The sequence below is a fragment of the Musa acuminata genome, chromosome BXJ3-7 (assembly GCF_036884655.1).
Source record: "Musa acuminata AAA Group cultivar baxijiao chromosome BXJ3-7, Cavendish_Baxijiao_AAA, whole genome shotgun sequence".
Classification (NCBI taxonomy): domain Eukaryota; kingdom Viridiplantae; phylum Streptophyta; class Magnoliopsida; order Zingiberales; family Musaceae; genus Musa; species Musa acuminata.
Genome location: NC_088355.1, coordinates 2,080,498 through 2,099,971, shown reverse-complemented (window position 1 = coordinate 2,099,971; position 19,474 = coordinate 2,080,498). Strand labels below are relative to the sequence as shown.

Sequence of the window (19,474 nt, the reverse complement as noted above, 5' to 3'; positions counted from 1 at the left end):
GCCCACATCGGGCCCACATAATTTGAAGCCCATACCGGATGTGGTTTTGATAAGAAAATAATTTCATATTTTATTTATTTAACTTATACATAGAATGATACATACATTTGTTATATCTGCGTATATGCCTATATAAATCTGTATATATACACACATGACAACCTATAATCCAAGTATAAAATAATTAATGTGCATCTTATCATGGTCTAATCAATACATGATAACTAAACATGCACTTTTTATTGTTATGCATGAGAATAAGTTTTAGGAATTTTAGTTACTACAGGACATGAAACCACATTAAGTTAATTTGGACATTAATTTCACGCATAATTAGCATATGTTGCAAGCAAACTGTGACTGATAGACACAATTAATTGTGTTCATTCTAAATATGGGTGTAATACAAGTGTGACTGTTATATGTCATATCCATTTATAAGTGATTTATAAAGCTATACTTCTCTCTCTATATATTAAAGTTATATCTGTAAGAATTTAGTACTCTTTTTAGCATCATATGAGTGCAAGCATAGCTATAACTTATTGTGTTCGAATCCGCAGGGCAAACTGAAATGAACAGCCCTTGTGCCAATCACATCAGGGAGAGAATCTTGTTGTTTCAGTAATATTCTCCTTCGATGTTGACATTACATGATGATTCAGATTATGCTCACTGTTCATGAGAAAATGAGATGCACATATGATCCGTTGGCGACTTGTAGACGCAACATAACTTCCCAAGTACGCATCTGTCGAACTGTTCCACAGCATTTGACCTGCTATCATTCTGATGGGCGGCAGCCGTTGACGTCCAAGGTGTCGGCATATGATCCAAATCCAAGAAAAACATGTTTCTGATGCAAGAGATTACAGCACATATAGTAATGGATCCTCTCCTCCGGAATCAATGATCAGTTCTTGTGAGCTCTGGCAGCTCCATAAGAGCACCTAAAAAGCTGTTGTTGTTGAATGGCTTGAGCACAGTTTGCTAAAGCTGTGATGTGAGTAAGCATTCCACGAAGAAGAATAGTTTACTTGGCGAGCTCAGAAGCAGTGGAAGTGAGTAAGCCTCCATGGAGAGTGTTCTGAGAGGTCATCATCACCCACTGCATCCAATGCACGACGTGAAAGGTTTCTCCACAAGAGAAACCTACTCTTCTGATTTGTTTAGCAAAAGGGAAAGATCATTATCTCATGTCCTTGCATGTGCGTACTCCGGAAATGGAGAAGAAGAGAGGATAATGATCACGAGTGCACAGCATTCTTAGAAGCCTCAAAAGATGATCCATAATCTATTCATCTCTCCACTGGACTTGCATATGAAGTTTCTTACAAGACTTGCAGACGCACAGTGCACCACCAACATGTTTGCTGCTGCCGAGGAGGTGCAAGATGATCCCACCAAGAAGATATGATTCGACTACAGTCTGCAATCCATTTGTCGACAACAGGCCATTCCCAAGAGTTTTAATGGTCGATGTAATCCCCCCAGCTTGGATTATCTATAAGAACAACCGTCCTTTTGATTGGTTGCTGTCATCCTTTGTGTTCTTGCGTAGTATATTTTGATGCTAAAACACCTCCCACTTCTCGAGTGGACCATTACAAATCTCCTCCCATCTTTGCTTTTTTTCCTTTTGGCATGTTGGTGGGTTATCATCAGTTTCTGCTCCATTTGTCATGCCAAACCATTTGCACTTATGAGGCCAATTACAAAAGCATTGACTCCAAGAAATGGAGATGTGACTTCACATGCTCAACATATATTTTCCTTCCTTTTTCATATTAACATAGCTTAAAGCTTAACCATTTACACATGAATCTTAGTATGGTTCTTGATTTTACTACAACTCTAGATCAGGAAAACACTCAAAGCTTTTGTATCAGATGTTAGAGTGAAAGCAAAGAGATCAGTTGTGAATAGAAATCCAATTTACTAATCACATAAGTTTACAAATAATAGACACACTGAAAAAACAACATGATTTGGTAATTGAAGAAAAAGGGGATCCATTTTCACTGCAAGATTGATAGGATTTTGTGTTTTATAGAGCTTGCTTGAAATCTAAATATCATATCTCACAGGTGAGAGACACCCACTACCAAAAGGGACAGTAGTTGCTCACTCAAATGCAGCTCAAGTGCAATTATATTGCAGGCCAATCCCACTTGTTACTTAATCAATAGTAACTCTGCCTGTGGTGCTCCTACTCCAAGATGTGATACGTATTTGTGCAAGAGAGACTGTTGACTTTACAATTTATCATGCCATAAAATGTTAGGTCATGAGGAGTAAATGGGAGGAGCAATCAATGTCACCAGCGTCCACAAAATGGAGAGGACAAAGGCATTCAGTAGTGTCAGGAAAACCAAGGGGACAGCAGCACACACCTCCAAATAAAAATAACATGGATGTTGACTTTGAGGGGTGCTGGGCATGCCCTGTCCTTTGGACCTGTAATACCCTCCCCATGGCATTGCCATCATTAAATTTGGGAGAACCGGCAGCTCTTTCGTCTGTGAGAGGTTCATTCCAGATGATCAAAATGATAGGCCGAAAGAGGGGTCTGCCTCTGCTTCAGCTGTTGGCACTTCTGCTCCTGTTGTCATGCCTTGTTCATCCTTTGGGTGCTGTTCCTGCACACAGTTAAGTTCTTCTAATCCTTTCACTGACATCTCTAATATGTTCTTGTTGGAGTCATACGGTTTGGCAATCAGAAGTAGATGATCAATCGAAGTGTTCTTACCTTTCCTTGGATTGCTGCAGTAGGGAGCCTAAGTTTTGGGACCAAGGATACGCCAGTTCTTGAAGACACAGACCAGGTTCTCTCTCTCTATCTCCTCACACAGTGTGGATTGCCACTAATTCTTTCTTCCTCCTCGGGCTAAAACAACTATCTTCTCGGTTCAGTAAACATCATCATTCATTCAGCAGCAATGGCTGAATGAGATGATCTAAACGAGTTCTGTTGATGTAGGTGACAAGCAGAGACATGCGAATGATGGAAGAAGAAATCTCAAAGATGGAGATTGCAAGCAACGACTACCCAGGATCAGGTGCCAACAATCGACATGATCCAAAAAGTCCTGGCAGAGTTTGAAGTCAATAGCTAATGTTCTAGCAGTGATGAGTGTGCAGTGAGGGCATGGAATCAATGAGTCTAGCAAAAGTAGCTCTTTGGGTTGTATATGTAGTATAATGGATTGGTAGTATCACTGTATGAATCATCAAGAGTATAAATGAAGGTTGATCATAAATTTATCTCCTATATCTTCAATTATGTGGTGTTGGGGTGTGCTTATTTGCTCAAAGACCAAGATGTTATATGGATAATTTACATTTCCTATGCCTAGATGTTGATGGAAACTTTAGCCATTCCTCTAATTTATCTTTTAGTTATGTGAGACAATTGACTGCCTTTTTTTTCTTTTCATTGTTGTTTGTCATTGATTTGCACATATTGTGATATCAATGCTCATAATTTTGATGGTGCTCTTTGGACTGATGAATGCTTTGACCATAATGAATGTGTTGGATGCATAAAATAAATGTAGTATGTTCACCTATATTGAAAGTGATGGAATTTGGTCAAATTATTCAGCACTTTTGATTATGCAAAATATGAAATTTAAGGTTAGGAAAATGACATTGATTTAATTGCTAAATTTAGAAAAAGAAATGTAGAGTTATATGTACAAAAGATGTAAAATCAAAATATTTTTTTTATAAATTGTTTAATTAATAACCTATGCATTACTTAGATCTATAGATAATTATTGAGATTATAAGTTTATTATTATATTATAACAAATTATGTAAATAAATATCTACAAAATATGAAAATTAGAGGTGGGACCTCATGGTATCATTATGGAGATAAAAATGAGAATTTAAAAGATGCATGATGATTACAATAAGAGTTTCTTTTTTAGTATTTGATATATAAAATAATAAATATATTCAAAACTATTATAATTATAAAGGAATCAATGTGCTCAATTATATTATAAAATTCTAAAAAATAGAGACTAAAGGAAGAATAGAATGCAACACAATAAACACTATTTTATTTATTAAAATAATCAATGAAAAATATAAATAGAAGAAAACTAATTAATTCAGGTTTATTGGCTTGGATGATTGGATGGATCTTAGAAGCATATTTTAGAGGAATTAAGTGTGAAGTGACTAAGGAATCCCAACATTAAGGGATGAATATTATCCTATCTTTCCTTAAATTAGGGAGAAGACATGTTAGGTTTGCATGTGGATTTTACTAGGGGGAGAGTAGTTGATAGACCTATAAGTATCAATTAGCTTCAAGTCAGAAGAATCTCAATCAAATCAACATTGTCCTATTGGAATTCTACCTTCTAAAACAAATCTCATAGGGATTGATCTATTAGATTTGGATGGATTTGATTCACTTAATAGCAAACAGTGGGATTCTCTCAATCCCTCTCTAATCTCTTAAGCCTTTTTTTCTAATATTTCTAGTTACTAAGGTGGAATAATAAAAACTTTGACGGTATTATCGTAAAGTCTTAGATTCGAATCACATCTTAATGAAATATATTAGAAAATTTAGAAATAAATTATAAAATATTCATCTAAGATAAAAGAAAATAATATAAAAAATATTTTTTTTTTAAAATTATTGTTTCTGAAATATCCCAATCTTCTTACTCAAACATCCTATTCAAAAATATTATCAGTTATATTATTTTTATATAAACTTATAGTATTTTTATCGTCTCCATCAAAACACTATAAATCTATTAAAAATCTAAAAAAAATTGACTCAAAACTCAATATAAACCAACTTATATAAAAATTAAAACTTCAAATAATTATTCTTATTGGTTTAGTAAAAAAAAAAACAACTAAATATGTCAAGTATAGTATTTTTGGTCAATCAAAATACTATTATAAGTCTATTTAAGAACATTGTCACTCATATAAAAAAATGAAGCTTCAAATATATATATTTAGTATGAATTATAAGAATATTTTCATATGAGTTATAGTATTTTAAATCAGCTTATAATATTTTTAAATATATTCAAAAATAATATAACTAAAAATTATATTAAAAAAAGATAAAACAAAAAAAAAATGTTTTTTTCTTCCGAAAATTCACCCAAAAAGAGAGATAAATTTGAGCCGCTGATTCGTCCACGGCGGAACGCTTCGAGTTCGCCATCAGCCGTCGTCATCGCCTCATCCAAGCGAATCTTTTGGCATGATTCATTGGGCTCGTCGTCAGCCGTCGTTGTCCATTTGGCTGCGACCGTCTGCAAAAGGCCAGCCATGGCGCTCTCCGGGCGGTGGATGGGCCCGTACTCCTTGATGATTCGTCGTCGTCGCTCTCGTCGTCATTGCAAACTTCTATCCAACGAATCTTTTTCCTTCTTCTGTGTTTTTTGTCTGATCGAGAGAAACTCCTCGTCATCAGCGGTAACGTCGAACCGTTCTCTTTTGGCGGTGGATCCAAAAGCGACGTGTTTTGGTACTTCCGCCTCTCTTGAATCGGTACTAGTCCGGTGTAGCCTCTGCAAGCGGCGCACACGGAAAGCATCAACCGTCTTCATCACCCTCTCTTCCGAAGGTATAAGATCTACCATCGTTCACCATGTTGTTAATCTATTGCTCTCGTCTTATTTTTCTTTCACTCATCATTTTTCAGCTTTTGCTATATGATGTTGATTACTGTTTGTTAAATGTCCCTCCTTTTTGTCTTTTGGTTTACATTTAGATGTGGTACGCCTGCACTCACTGTTTGCTTTTGTTCTTTTTCGTCGACCCAATCAAATGATAAGAGGGATTGGTGATTTTAGTGGACGCTTTTTCGTGGACATACACACATCTACCACCAACGAGTTGAGGTAGAAAACCTTGATGATATTTTTCTCTTGTGGCATGAATGGCCATCGATTGGACTGCTGTGCGTGCTGACTTCTTGACAAGAAAAACCTCTTTTAAGTGACAAGGCAGTATCTTATTACACGAACTTAAATGTGTGGTTGATTCTCTCTTTGTGGTTTTCTTCTTTAGTCATTTATCGCAAATGGGATATGAGAATCACTGACTGTGCCTCATAGCTATTGTTTCAAGATATTTAAGTATTGCCGCCTGGTTGGTTCTGTTGATGACAGATGATGAGATTAAAGTTCAATCATAAACCATGACATGTGATTCGAACATGAAATTGAATGTAATGATGTTTGCTTGTGGAACCTCACTGAAAGAATGATTTTATTGGGTGGAGGATGTAGATGAAGTCTACTTGGTTAGGATTAGATATGATCATCTCTGGTTCAACAACAAAGATACTGGTGAATGACCACTATATATTACTCCATTGTGGCCTGCACCATAAAAACGATCACTACGATCTACATGAGGGGACCTCAAACCTTGCAGTTGCAAGGGTATCAATAATGTGCTATTCTAGTCACTACGAATTCTGCTTAAATGATTTTAGAAGCAAAACTGGTTTGTCCAAAAAAATCTCCTTGGGACTAACCTATTTAAGGTGGTCACTTATCTGATATTTGTTTTTATCTTTAATATATGGCCATTTTAAGTTTTTAAGATGCTCATAAGTAGAAGTTGATGAATGTTTAATATGCTCATAAGTAGAAGTTGAGGAATATCTTTAGTAGTAACACAAATCACTTGAGTAGATTTAGGATTTAGGGAATAAGTTTTAGAATAGCTGAATGGAAAGACTCTTAATTTAAAAGACCATGAGATAAGTTCCTTATTCCTAGAAGATTAGAAAGCTGAAGTTGGACCATCAGCTATGATTCACTGAGGATAAGTATTTGGAGAATTCTTCAGCTGCATTAGTTTCACCAACATGGCTGCAGGTTATGCATTTCTCATTGAGAATGAAGTATTGCAAGAATCGACAAGAATAGGGATATTATATTCATCAAGATATGAATCACTTTCTATGGCTAATAAGGGTTAAACATATGGTCTGAATATGTGGGGGCTGAAACTGTTGGAAGAATTTTTAGATAGAATGAGACTGAGGCCATGATATGTCATCTTTGTTGCATTTCTTCATGGTCAGGAAGCTCAAGGAATTTGCTCAATTCCTTATTTGTGATTGTTACATTTCTGAGAGGTGATGAATATTAATCAACCCTCTTTTAGTAGGTCTGTGCAATAGTCATCTTAACATCATTAACCTCACTAAGAGAAGCCATATTCGAGTGTTGCTAGCACTGAACAAAAGACACTGGAGAAAGGGAACTATGAAATTACTCAAGATAATTTTCACTGTCCAACTTAACTTCTATGTTTGAGGATGCCTCAGATTTGTTATTTGAGTAATGGCTTTTGGCACATGAAGTTAAAGGTTTATTGGTTGATTCATGATTGACATCTATCCTATTTACATTGGAGGATCATTGGAAGTCCAAAAAAAGACTGATTAGGCTCGTTATATATGAGTCTTGTGAGATCACCAAGTAGTCTTCAATACAATGTTAGTATCAGTTACATGGAAAGTCAAGATCCAGAACAGAAGATAGGTATTTGGAATTAGCATTTTGGAATATTGTGGTTGCATGATCAGGGACCCTTATCAGGTAGGAGTTGTCAATACGATGATTCCTTAGTTGGTTCTCTTTCAGTGCAAAAGGTCTCTATTATGAGTTTGTAAAAATCCACACCACCAGCACGCTTTGTGACAGTCTCATCCATCTTAACATTTATTGTACTGTTCGAAATTTCAATTGACAGCCAAATATTCAGTACCTGTGAGCAATAACCTCACATTTGAGTCTGATTAAGGCAGCAGAGACAAGGATGCACCATTTATCATGAATATATGTAAACTTAACTTTCAAGTAGACGGCAAATTTTACTTATTCAGCACAGAAGTCAGACACAACAAATTTATCCATCTGCACTTTTTTCATGCATTTTCTGTTATGAATGTCATTGAATGAGTCATCCTTCCATTGAAAAATTAAACAATTGGATTGATCAAGTATCTTAAATTGAAGTTTGCATAGAAGGGGAAGTTCCATTCTGGCTCTGATGTTGACCATACACTTCATGCTACTTTAATTGAAGTCAGATTCACCAACACAAATGAGAATGGCAATACCAACCATGATGGGGATTTTTAATTGTTACTTACCTCTCATTCTTAGGGCTCTTCCTATTCCCATCTTTTCATTCCTTGCAATCGATATGGTCTTTGTTTGATAGTTTCTGGCAATGATTTACTTCTATCTGTTTCTGGTAACCCATGTAGTTATTTATTTTGAAGAAACTGCTTCAGGGAATAATAAATCATCATATACAAGGCGAAGGAATTTCTTTTCTGTTTTCGTTAAAGAAGAGGCATGAATATCAAATAATTTCTCTGTGTGATTTCTGTAGGTGAGATATACTCCTGCAACATCCTGTAATACCTTGTTATGTTAATTTTGATCCATTTCGAGCCTTCCAACAGTCATTTTTGTTACTTTTTCATGTCCTGGTCCACTCAAAATGTACTTGTGATCTCCTTTTCACATTCAAAGTAAATTTTGTCAAGTAATTGTAGTTTTGTACTGATTCAGAAGATAATGCTGATGCATGGAGTTCTTTAAATTCAGTGGGAATTATCAGATTCCTAATTTGTTGTTGGTTAACATTCACATTCCATCGGTCTTCTGATGAGTCCTGTGCTGTAGTTGGTGCTTCAACTTGTGCATTTAGAGAAAGGAATTATGATAGTTGCTTTCTAGATTAAGGATTGGCATCACAAGTTTGCTGCTACAAAATTTGGAACTTTGAAGTGGTAACACCCTTTTAGGGAAGGATCCTGGATAAGGTAACATCAAAACAAACATTATAGATTATTTCATTCTGCTTTATTTTTAAGCTGATATTAGCCTGAACAGATACTTCTTTTGGAATGTTTTGATACAATAATTTTACTTTAGTTGAGTATTTTTTGTTGAAGATTTATGATATGGAGCTAATCATGCAATGCTGAATTCATATAGACCATGACTTTCACATTTCTTTATCCTTCATGGTATCTGAGCTGAGGAAATTCCAATAAAATTTAGATGAGTAGCCTATGATCATCATAGATCTCTCTCCATTTTTTGTTTCCAGTAACTTGTAATTGTCAAGTGCTTAAGAACAGTAGAATTATAACTTTTTCTATAATACTGAACTGAGCAGTGTCATGGCTAACATTGACTACATTTAGCACTCTATGAAAATTCACTTGTTCTTCAGAAAGTTGCTATAGGAAGGCCTCTGCTGCTTCTCTGCTTTTGACTGTCAAATTATTGCAGAAGGCAAATACTTTACTGTTACTTGAGGAAAAAAGAATAAAGAAATTTCATGTATAACCAAAACACATACATGCAATTTCTATGATATAATACCCTTGAGTGCATTCATTTCATCTTAGTGCAGGATATCCATGACTGACTCAGTTTGTTGTATATCCTTTAGTGTATCACTGTTTGGCTCCAAATTAGATTTCTGTACAATGATTACTAAACACTGATAGATACTTATAAAACATATGCATAATACTCAAAGAGTGTCTTAGATTATGATTGCTAATATCATCATGTAATACCAACGAATTGGAAGGAAAATAATAATTAACAGTAATACCTACGGTTTTGTGTCAGTAGACTAATATCATTATCAAAATTAAAAAGAAAAAATCTCCTACAATTTGACCACTGCACAAATAAAATAATTCTTTTTTCTCAACATATATTAAAGTGATTAAAGCTCTCCAACCTATGAACAATGCTCTCGACAACAGTTCTTGTTGAAAGATATTTTGAATTTTCTTTTATCTATATTTGTGACTCAACCAATTGCTTGACCCAACTTAATCCACCAAGTTAAAGATAGTGGTAAAAATGAGAGTTACATTGCCATGAACTAGGGACACGATCTTGACAATTGTTCGTCCTTTCTTTCATATAGCTGTGAAGATAGTAGGTTAGCACCCTCTCAAAGGAAAGGGAAATATTCAATGTTTGCTGAAGTGAACACCAGCAAAGGACCTTCTGTGCTCAAGTCATCCAAGTAAAGGAGAAAGGATGCCCCAGAAATAATGATATAGAAGTTCCAGGATTTGGAGTATGCACACTTGATGTTGTTGAGTTGGAGTTACCTTCTATATGTGGTACAGGAGTTCCCCTATCCCAAAACAGATAGCATCATGGATTTGATTAGAAGGGTATATAAGGGATATTGCAGTTTTAAAAGGTATAATTTTTACAATCAGTGTTAACATTTTTTAATGCTAAAACTGTTCAATGCATTGCTTACAATGTGATTGGTCATCAAGGGACTATCTCAAAGTTTGGGCCACTACATGAAACATTTTGCAGGCAAAACTATTATGAGATTTGCTGAACATTTTAATGTTAGTCCTATAATAACTTGTTCATGGATTTGCTTGCTTTGAGCTGGGATGTTTTTCTATTTTTGTAACTTGTATTCCATTTGCTCAGTTCATATTTGGAGTTTATGGAGATTAATTCGCATATCTCTGAGTTCCTTCTCCCTCCATATGTTCCACTAATGGATTTATTTTGGTGTAGAGGAGCCCTTATGTTGGAGTATATTGACTGAAATAACCTTTTATTATTGAGATTGGCAATCAAGTACATCAAATCCTTGTGGATACCCAATTGCAAATGTTCATATGAGATTGGCAATCAAGTACATCAAATCCATCTTCATGGCTTCCTGCAGAATCAATCATTGGCTTAACAATGCCTGTTGTCATTTATGGTACAGTCTGATCAATGAAAACTTGATAACAGAGATGTGGACTAAATTTTGTGAATCAGAACAATCGAGAACAAGACAATCAGAACTATTTGTTCTTGAGTTTTAACTATTAAGATTCTCAAATCATAAGATCTTTGTACAAGTATTTTTGTTTGAGAGATTCTCAAACCATTACTATTCAGAGTTCTATCTATTTATTCTTGTGCCAGCTTAAATACCATTAATGTTCCCAACCCACCTTACACAGCCACAAAAGGTTGTCCAGCAATCAAATTGGGAGATGTGGAATCAAGTCCACCTCATTCTTCAATCTTTTCCAACTTCCATTAACTACCAATGCTTTGCACACTCAACTTTGATCCACTTTTAGCTGTGCTATCATCCTTATGGTGGAAATAGTGAAAGCAGAAGATGCCCCATTTGCATGCCACACAACAAAAATAAATGTAGAGAGTTCATTACACAATGATGCTTTCAACTTTGTCCTCATGCTCTGAAGTACACAGGATAGTATACATTATATACTAGTGGAAGAATAATTTTTCCCACAAAGTATCAGCTCATGTCAATGTCATGTTCCCCTTATATCCATGAAGCAATAAAATAGAACCTGATAAGTATGCTATGAGAAAAGAGAGAAAAAGATATGCTAATGCCAATATGCTTAAGGAATGACACCACCATGTTAAGCAACAGGGTGATCTGTAATGCATAATATGAGAAGACATTCTTATGGCTTAAGCTAGATTAGTCTCCTTTCTTTGGTGGGGAATGCAAATCCATGAAATCTATGTTAAACAAATCTGGGGGTACTTTTGCTCTCAAGAAACAAGTAATGCAACTACAAGTGCCCACTTCCATGGGGAGTCTTTGTCTTGCTTTTTTGACTGCCATCAACATAAAGTCCACCATTCGTTTGCTAGATATACCTAATCAGTAGGTGATAAAGCCTCTATCTATGTACTACTACTGCCCAACCCACCACTTTATAGCATTGTTTGAATGCTCACCAACCATATCTTGTTGCCCTGTCTCAATTGTTTAGTGGATAAGAGGGCAAAGTAGAATTTGGGGAAGAACAGTGGAAAGTTATTATGATGTACAGTAATTTCAGAGCAATTCATGCATAATAATTTAATAGAAATCATGTATTGGCAAAAATATATTGATAGTTCTTATCAGAATTAATTAGACTAATTAATCCAGAACCTGTGGATTTTAATGTTTTAGATACACTTGCATAAATCAACAAAAAATGACTCACATACACAAGCTTACTACTGGAAGTAGACTACTCACCCCAAAGTCCTTATGATATTGAAAGATGCAAGAGAAGCTCATGTCTTGTCCACTTCTATTTCCTAAGATTCTGAATCACATAAACATATGCCTGATTTATTCTAGGAAATTAGTATCAATCATGAATAGACTAATCTTCATGATTTAAACTTGACAAGTCATTTCTCTAATTTTATTAACAAGTATCTTTTAGATCATTCATAAGTCACAACTAATTGAGTTAGATAGATTAGCTAATGAAGAAGTTGTATGAGGCCACCCTTCTCAATAATTTTTCATCTGGTTAAACCAACTTAATTGGATTATCATAATCCTCCTTAACTCAAATATGTTTGTTGGGGTTAACCTACAACAATCAAATTAATCCTCTTTAGCTCTAAACTAAACCCTCGATTAATCAATCAGTACCCACCAAAACTAAACATCTCAAAAGAGAACACAAACTTCGAAGATACTGACGTATAGTTCTTCATCACACTTGCTATGGACCAACACTAACATATAAAGACCTTAATACCAAATTGAAGATTTGATGTTCATATATTGTGCAAGATCATGAGAAGCTTGATTTTGAAGGGTTAGGTAAGTATAGATTAGATATAATATCAGGTTGAGTATCCATGGATTTCATTTACGCTCGAACCCGATGAGCTATCTACATATCGAATTCCTAACACTGGTTTAAGCATATTTTGATCTCACTTTATGAATGACAAAGGATAGAATAACCCTAGTTTAAGTACGTCAAATCGATAGACTATTCAAACTTAGATCTAAATCTAATTATATATTTAGCTTTGTTCAAACCAGCACGAAACAAACGTACTTATTAATATATGAATTATCCCTATTTCAAACAATTTAATCCGAGTCATTATATATAAAAATTAATAAATATAATTTATGATTCATTAGCCCTCTTACTAGCCCTTTCATCTCTAGTTGTCACCCATAATTATCCTCCTCTTTTTTTATTATGTTCTCTCATTATTTATCTTCCTCATCTTCGTCTCTTCTCTTATTTGGTTTAGCTTTTCTTTTTCTTTTTTTCTTTCTTTTTTTTATTATTTGAAATATTGATACTCATCGATATATATCAATCTAGTTAGGGATTGATATAAATCCGATAGGCAAACTGAAGAAATCTAATGATTTATACATTAATTTTTTTTAATATTCTTTCCAGTAAAATCATGTATCTTCGTACGATTATGTTGTCTCACTTTCGAGAAAAGAAAAACTATTTTATTTTCTTCTAAAATCTGATGGTATAGATATAGATAAGCTTTTCCTTTTCTTCTAATGAGAAGTTCTCCATTCTCAAAATGTTTCTTTTTTTCCATTACATGTTAATTCCACCTCATTGCTTACACAGAAAAAGGATCAGTTGAGTACACCAACTGAACTCTTCTTGACATTCATTTCCTTCTACTTTGCTAATTGATCTAATCACCCAATTGGCTTAAGTCTACTTTTACATCAATATCCAACTTTAAAAGTTGCATTTCTAGACAACCATTTTAAGTTGTATCCTTACTCCATTGAAGTGGAGGTAGATTCAAGGATTGTGATCTGATGTTGATTATATATAAGGAACTTTAACATCTAATTGGTTGCACAAAAAGTTAGAAAGTTACTAATTAATGGCTAATATACATACTTTGTAACCACTAGCTTCAAAACACCTAATATAAACCAAGAATCTAATAAGAGGAGACTTGATAGTTATTTATCCCATTATGAAACTATTCTAATAGGCCTCTATAGATTTCAGATAAATAAAACTGTGTAATGTAACAAGAAATACATACTTAACCAGAGCTATTATGCAAGATATAAAGTGAATATATATATATATATATATATATATATATATATATATAATTATCAATTTTCTAGCAGATGTATTTTAATGGAAACTATTATATATTTAGTTATGGCTAGAAGTTTTCAAGAATTATTTTTTTTGTTCTTGAAGAAATAAAATATACGACTTGTATCAAAATAATATTATTATATCTAGACAAACACTTTAAACATCGATATGATGATGTATTAAACTCACTGAATGTTGAGGATTCGAAATCTCATCTGATATATTTTTTAAGGTATTAGCTAGTTAGAGAAATGATGGGTTTGATGTGATTTATTTGATTCAAAATGATAAAAATTGTAATGCTTAGCACTCAACAAGATTATATGAAAAAAAGAAAAGAATATTAGAGTCTATATATATGTGTGTTTTATGAAGATTATAAAATTAAAGTATGAAATAAGCATTTAGAAAAATGTATAGTGGAGCAATTTCCAGGTCATTTGTAACTTAAAAACATTCAAATTTTGTGCTACAAGAAAATAGTATGAATTGTGCCCTCAAGATTTACTTTTTATATCTTCAAATTAAGCAAACTATTTATCTGTCTTAGACATATGTGCTAGACAAAAATAGGATGAGTAATTGCCTTCCACTCTTGAATGATTAGCAATTATATCTCAAATTGCACATTTTGTTGGAGTCATGCCCAAAATACCATGCAAAATTAAACAGTAAACATTAATGTTGGAAACTTTCCTTGTTATCATAATATACTTTTGGAGGATAATAAATTGTTATACCAAAGCTCCATAATTATATGCTTTTAGTTAGTTAATCATTCCATGACTACCTAAGTATTGGTTATTAGCATTGTTACCTCTGTAATCAATGTTAATATATGCCATAAATTTGACTTTCTTGTAATTTGCATAGGATGGCTTTTGACACCAAAAAATAAAAAGTGCATTGGACAGTGAGAGTCTCAATCCAATAAACATGATATAAACGTATCCATCTCTAGATTACACCACCAAGAGAATCCATGGAGAGAGAGAGAGAGAGAGAGAGAGAGAGAGAGAGAGATTAAAGATAATTTACATGATATTACTTTGACAAAGCAACCACCAAGCCGACCTACTCCACTGCCTGACCACTTCAATACAAGTCCACTACGACGTGAGGAGACAGCACTCTTTTCGATCCCTTCCTGCCAAATCCCTTCTCTTCCGGCACACGCAAACCCTTGCAGGCGAGCAGAGGCAGCATGGGCCTTCAACACGAGCCTCACAAGGCCGCTTCCAACGGCCCCGTGGTGAGGACGGAGAGAGTGGTGCGGTACAAGGAGTGCAGGAAGAACCACGCCGCCAGCGTCGGAGGCTACGCCGTCGACGGCTGTCGGGAGTTCATGGCGTCGGGAGAGGAGGGGACGAGCGACGCCCTCCGGTGCGCCGCGTGTGACTGCCACCGCAGCTTCCACAGGAGAGAGGTCGAGACCGTGGCTGCGGTCTGTGGATGCTCCTCCGACGAGCACTCCACTCCCCGGAGATGATGGCGCTCCAGTCTACTCCTAATACAGTATGGATCTTATTCACGTCATTTTGTTTGCGTTTGGGTTTGCAGATGGGTGGCTTGACCAAGAAATGCTGAAACTTAGTGCTTGATGATTTGCTCTTCTTTTTAGTGAGATGAGTTGATTGCCCGAAAGGATTGAGATGCGGTGCTAATGTACCATATGCTTGTTTTCTGGAACATATTGTTGACATAAAACTTGATTATATGTTGTGTTTGTTTCTGCATACAGAATCATGATGATCATGTTGATGATTCAAGTGCATGGAGCTTAAGCTTCTATGCATCTTTCTGATGAAGAAATATGAAGCCAAAAAAAAAAAGACAGCAAATTTGGTTGGTCATTGTGAATACCACAAATTTATGCCAAAAGTTTTGGATTGTCTCTCTTAATCAATCTTAAGTGGAGAGACATTGAAACTATCTCAGAAATGTTAATTGGAGAGAGAGAGAGAGAGAGAGAGAGAGAATAAATTGTGCTATCATAAGAGTCATGAATAATTATATCTTAGGGAAAGATGAGCAATTGGGATGGACTCAACTAACAACAGCTGCATGTTTTTGTAGGTAGAATTCTGCTCAAGAAACAATAGGCCATGCAGAAAAAGTATGCATAATTCATAGGGAAAAGAATTGATTCCATGGAAAAAGGGAATTGATGGTTCAATAATTTTGTATCAATATGTTTATTAAAAATTTATATATTTCATTAGATCATAATTTTCATCATTTCTCCTCCTTGTTTTTCATTTCTCGCCCTCTTTCTCTTCCTGTTCTACATTAGTTATAAAATAAAATCAATTTATAATAATTGATGATCTAAAATCTCATAAATTTTCAGTGTACTAACTACTTAAGTATAGCAATGGTGATAAATGATGTAGAAACATTTTATCCAAAGAAAAAAATCACAATTAAACTTTAGGACATAAAATCACACCTTTAATGAACAATTCAGTATTTCTGATCAGCCATTAATTTGATAAATATTCTATCCTGCTCATAGTAAATAATTATTACTAAAAGTTGGAAGGATTGTATCTTGTCACACTTCCATAGTGTTATATACAGTATGCCAAGTAGCTCCATCTTGTGCTGCACAAACATCACCAACTTATCCCAAGAAATGTGAGAATTGATATAGTTAAGCTGGAGCTTGTCCATTGTCCTCCCTTGTTTGACCATCCTTACTGAGTTGCTAAACAAAAGACAATCACTCAGAATGCTCTTGATATTCCAAGGAGAACAAAATCTTTTAGAGCTCTAATAGATAGAACACAATGTATTCCTTCCAAGATCGAATTTTAAATTCTTCTAGATCGAATCTAGAAACCTTTGAGACCACCATAGATAACAAGTTTAAATCCTTGCAAGATGGCTTTTCACTTGGCTCGAAGGACACTTTAAGCCTTAGCAGTGTAGCCATTTTTTAGGACTCTTCCATATTCTTGAGGAAGCATCGCATCCAAGCATGAGGAAAGTGGAGGACTAATGAATTAATCTAATCTTATTGGAACTTCCACTTCCCCATAAATAGCTCTTCACGATGTCTTCATGATCCACTGCACACATGTGAATATACACCAAAATTTGATCTTGGAGTGTTGATGAGATTTTCCCTTAAACGATCCAATCTTTATGATAGATGAATAGAGATCGGTTAGTGTGATGTGACAATGAAATGAGGTTGTTTCTATTTCTTTAAAGAATTTCTATTCTTACATAGGAAAAGAATAGTGGGTGGTGCATAGGAGTTGGAACTCATTTTTCCTTGATTCATGAAAAGTTTTCAAATCATCATAAGTAGCAATATCCTTTGTTGTAAAATATGCTTGAGTGCATGATGTTCAATCACAAATCAGCATACAAATAAGTAAATATTCTCACTTTAGATTTCCTCCACAAATAGTAGCATGCTTTGCCACTAACTTCACTTTTTGATTCCCAATGTTTTTATAGATTCAAAGAACTCCTTGGGGTCATCCTTATACTTCAATATTTTTTTGGAATTCATAGCATCCTCTAGCATTATGTGGAGGAACCACTTCACTTGATGTATTAAAGTGAACATCATGCATATAATGGGTTATCAATTTAAATGTTCAAATAAAGTTAGATTTAGAATAAGAATATTGGATTATGTGATCATATTTAATTAAGTAAAATATATTATAAATTTTATTGGATTCTAATTATGATCATCGATCAACAAAAAGGAAATTATGATAGGATTTCTTATGACATGATGGAAGGGACACTCATAATTATCTTTTCTAGATCTTTTGTTCTTGCCTATATATATATAGGTAGAATGTTCTTTGGATCATGATTATAGAAATTTCTTCTTTATCTCTTGATAGATCTTTATTTCATGAATTATAGTGGCTCTGAAAATAGGAAGAGATGAGAGTTTAGCTTCTTTCTTCGATAGATTTGTGGAAGCATGTAAATCATGATGCATGACATCCGATATACCCTATTGATTATCATTTGAGGGTTGTGGTGATAAGATATATCAATCGAAAGAGTTGGGTTCGGCATGCGAATGGTGGACGACATGACACAAATAATCCCACAAGTAGCAGATGACACTATAGTGACTAAGAAAAAAAAAAGAGGAAAATGATTTTTTTTACATATTAAAAAACTATTTTACCATTCTAATTTGTGTTAATTACAATCGATATCGTTTTGATATTTTTACCCTTAAAAATTAGATATTTTCAATATATGTCCCAATATAATTATAATTTTGCCTTTCAAAAATTAAATATTATTAACTTTCAAAAATCAAATATTTTTTACTTACCTCCTTAAATATAAAATTGATCAATTTGACTCGCTTTACTCAAATATTTTGATCGGACTTAATCATTAATGTAATTTATATATATCTTAGATCTATATGCTCAAATCTATATCTTATAAGTTATCAGTTTTGTATTTAGAATACTACGTACATATTAAAGTTATCCAAAAATAAAATTATAAGTTATCTACATGAGACGAAAGATTATATGCTCATAAATCAGATCAGCTTGGAATAATAATATATTTAGATACTAATTTTATAAATTATCTCAATAGAAGGAAGTCCACCTTTTGATTTATATATATATTAGCTAAAAGGAATAATTTATTATAATAATATGATATAAATTATATTATCTAATGATAGAAGTTGATTTCATGATATACTTCGACAACTTTTTGAGATTATATAATGCTTTGATAACTTTCTAATGATCATAGAGATCATATAATGCTTCGAGAACTTTTTAAGAATCACATATAGTTGATTTATAAGTAGATTCATGTTCCATGAATAATGGTTCCAAAAATAAGAAGAGAAGACACGTATGTACGTAGATATGTATGTTTTATCTTAGATCTACTATGCTTGATTTTAATTTTGATATTAAATTTTTATATAATGATTTTATTTTTTACCTAACCTATTTACAAGTGACAAGACATGAGTTTGGGTGAATAATAATAACTAGATGGAGAATGTAACAAAAAGATAATCTCTAAATAAGACCCATGATTTTGATGTGAAAATTTTGATGTACTTACTAATACTTATTGCATGAATATGCCTATTTTCTACCATAATTTCATCATTTCATCTTGATGTTGCCGATCACATAAAGTATACATAATATATTGCAACGAAGACTTGTTCATCACTATTTATATAATTCAAGAATTTAACAGAAGACATGTCTATCAATGATTTTCTTTATAATTATTTACCTTTAAAATTGTCTAACAAAAACTAAATAGTTCTTTTATTGTGAATCCAACTTCCATTATGTAAGTCAAAATCAAATGTAAACATATATGAAATCAAAGAAGGGTGACCAGATTTGAGAGGAATACATTAAACTTCTCTATGGATAAGCATAATTCATTATCATATCAGATAGATAGTTGAGGTTGATTTGGCTTTTTATTAGGAACATTGTGAACATGGAATCTGTTCATGTGGGTTTGTCTTTT

The 19,474-nt window shown here is 33.8% G+C and overlaps 2 protein-coding genes and 1 long non-coding RNA gene across 3 annotated transcripts; all 3 read left to right on the top strand.

The window, feature by feature from the left end:
* Positions 1 to 2,272: 2,272 nt before the first annotated feature.
* LOC135642000 (uncharacterized) lies at positions 2,273 to 3,271 on the top strand. Its single transcript, XM_065157740.1, has 3 exons — positions 2,273 to 2,648; positions 2,770 to 2,825; positions 2,981 to 3,271. Exons 1-3 carry the CDS (start codon positions 2,288 to 2,290, stop codon positions 3,101 to 3,103), a joined length of 540 nt encoding a protein of 179 aa, XP_065013812.1. The 5' UTR covers positions 2,273 to 2,287; the 3' UTR covers positions 3,104 to 3,271.
* Positions 3,272 to 5,270: 1,999 nt separating this feature from the next.
* Positions 5,271 to 10,842, top strand: LOC135642398 (uncharacterized). Its single transcript, XR_010497963.1, has 3 exons — positions 5,271 to 5,611; positions 8,589 to 8,842; positions 9,973 to 10,842. It is a non-coding gene; the product is annotated as an uncharacterized LOC135642398 (long non-coding RNA).
* A 4,160-nt stretch (positions 10,843 to 15,002) lies between these two features.
* On the top strand, positions 15,003 to 15,695 carry LOC103990830 (mini zinc finger protein 1). Its single transcript, XM_009410102.3, has one exon. The coding sequence runs from the start codon at positions 15,168 to 15,170 to the stop codon at positions 15,450 to 15,452; it is 285 nt and encodes a 94-aa protein (XP_009408377.1). The 5' UTR covers positions 15,003 to 15,167; the 3' UTR covers positions 15,453 to 15,695.
* The last annotated feature ends 3,779 nt before the right edge of the window (positions 15,696 to 19,474 follow it).

What these genes read in the sequence shown, in the direction of transcription:
- LOC135642000 (XM_065157740.1), top strand. Translation starts at nt 2,288, where the DNA reads ATGAGGAGTAAATGGGAGGAGCAATCAATGTCACCAGCGTCCACAAAA. An exon ending in GGGTGCTGTTCCTGCACACA is followed by an intron (nt 2,649 to 2,769) that starts GTTAAGTTCTTC and finishes GGATTGCTGCAG; the next exon opens with TAGGGAGCCTAAGTTTTGGG. An exon ending in TTCTTGAAGACACAGACCAG is followed by an intron (nt 2,826 to 2,980) that starts GTTCTCTCTCTC and finishes CTGTTGATGTAG; the next exon opens with GTGACAAGCAGAGACATGCG.
- LOC103990830 (XM_009410102.3), top strand. Translation starts at nt 15,168, where the DNA reads ATGGGCCTTCAACACGAGCCTCACAAGGCCGCTTCCAACGGCCCCGTG.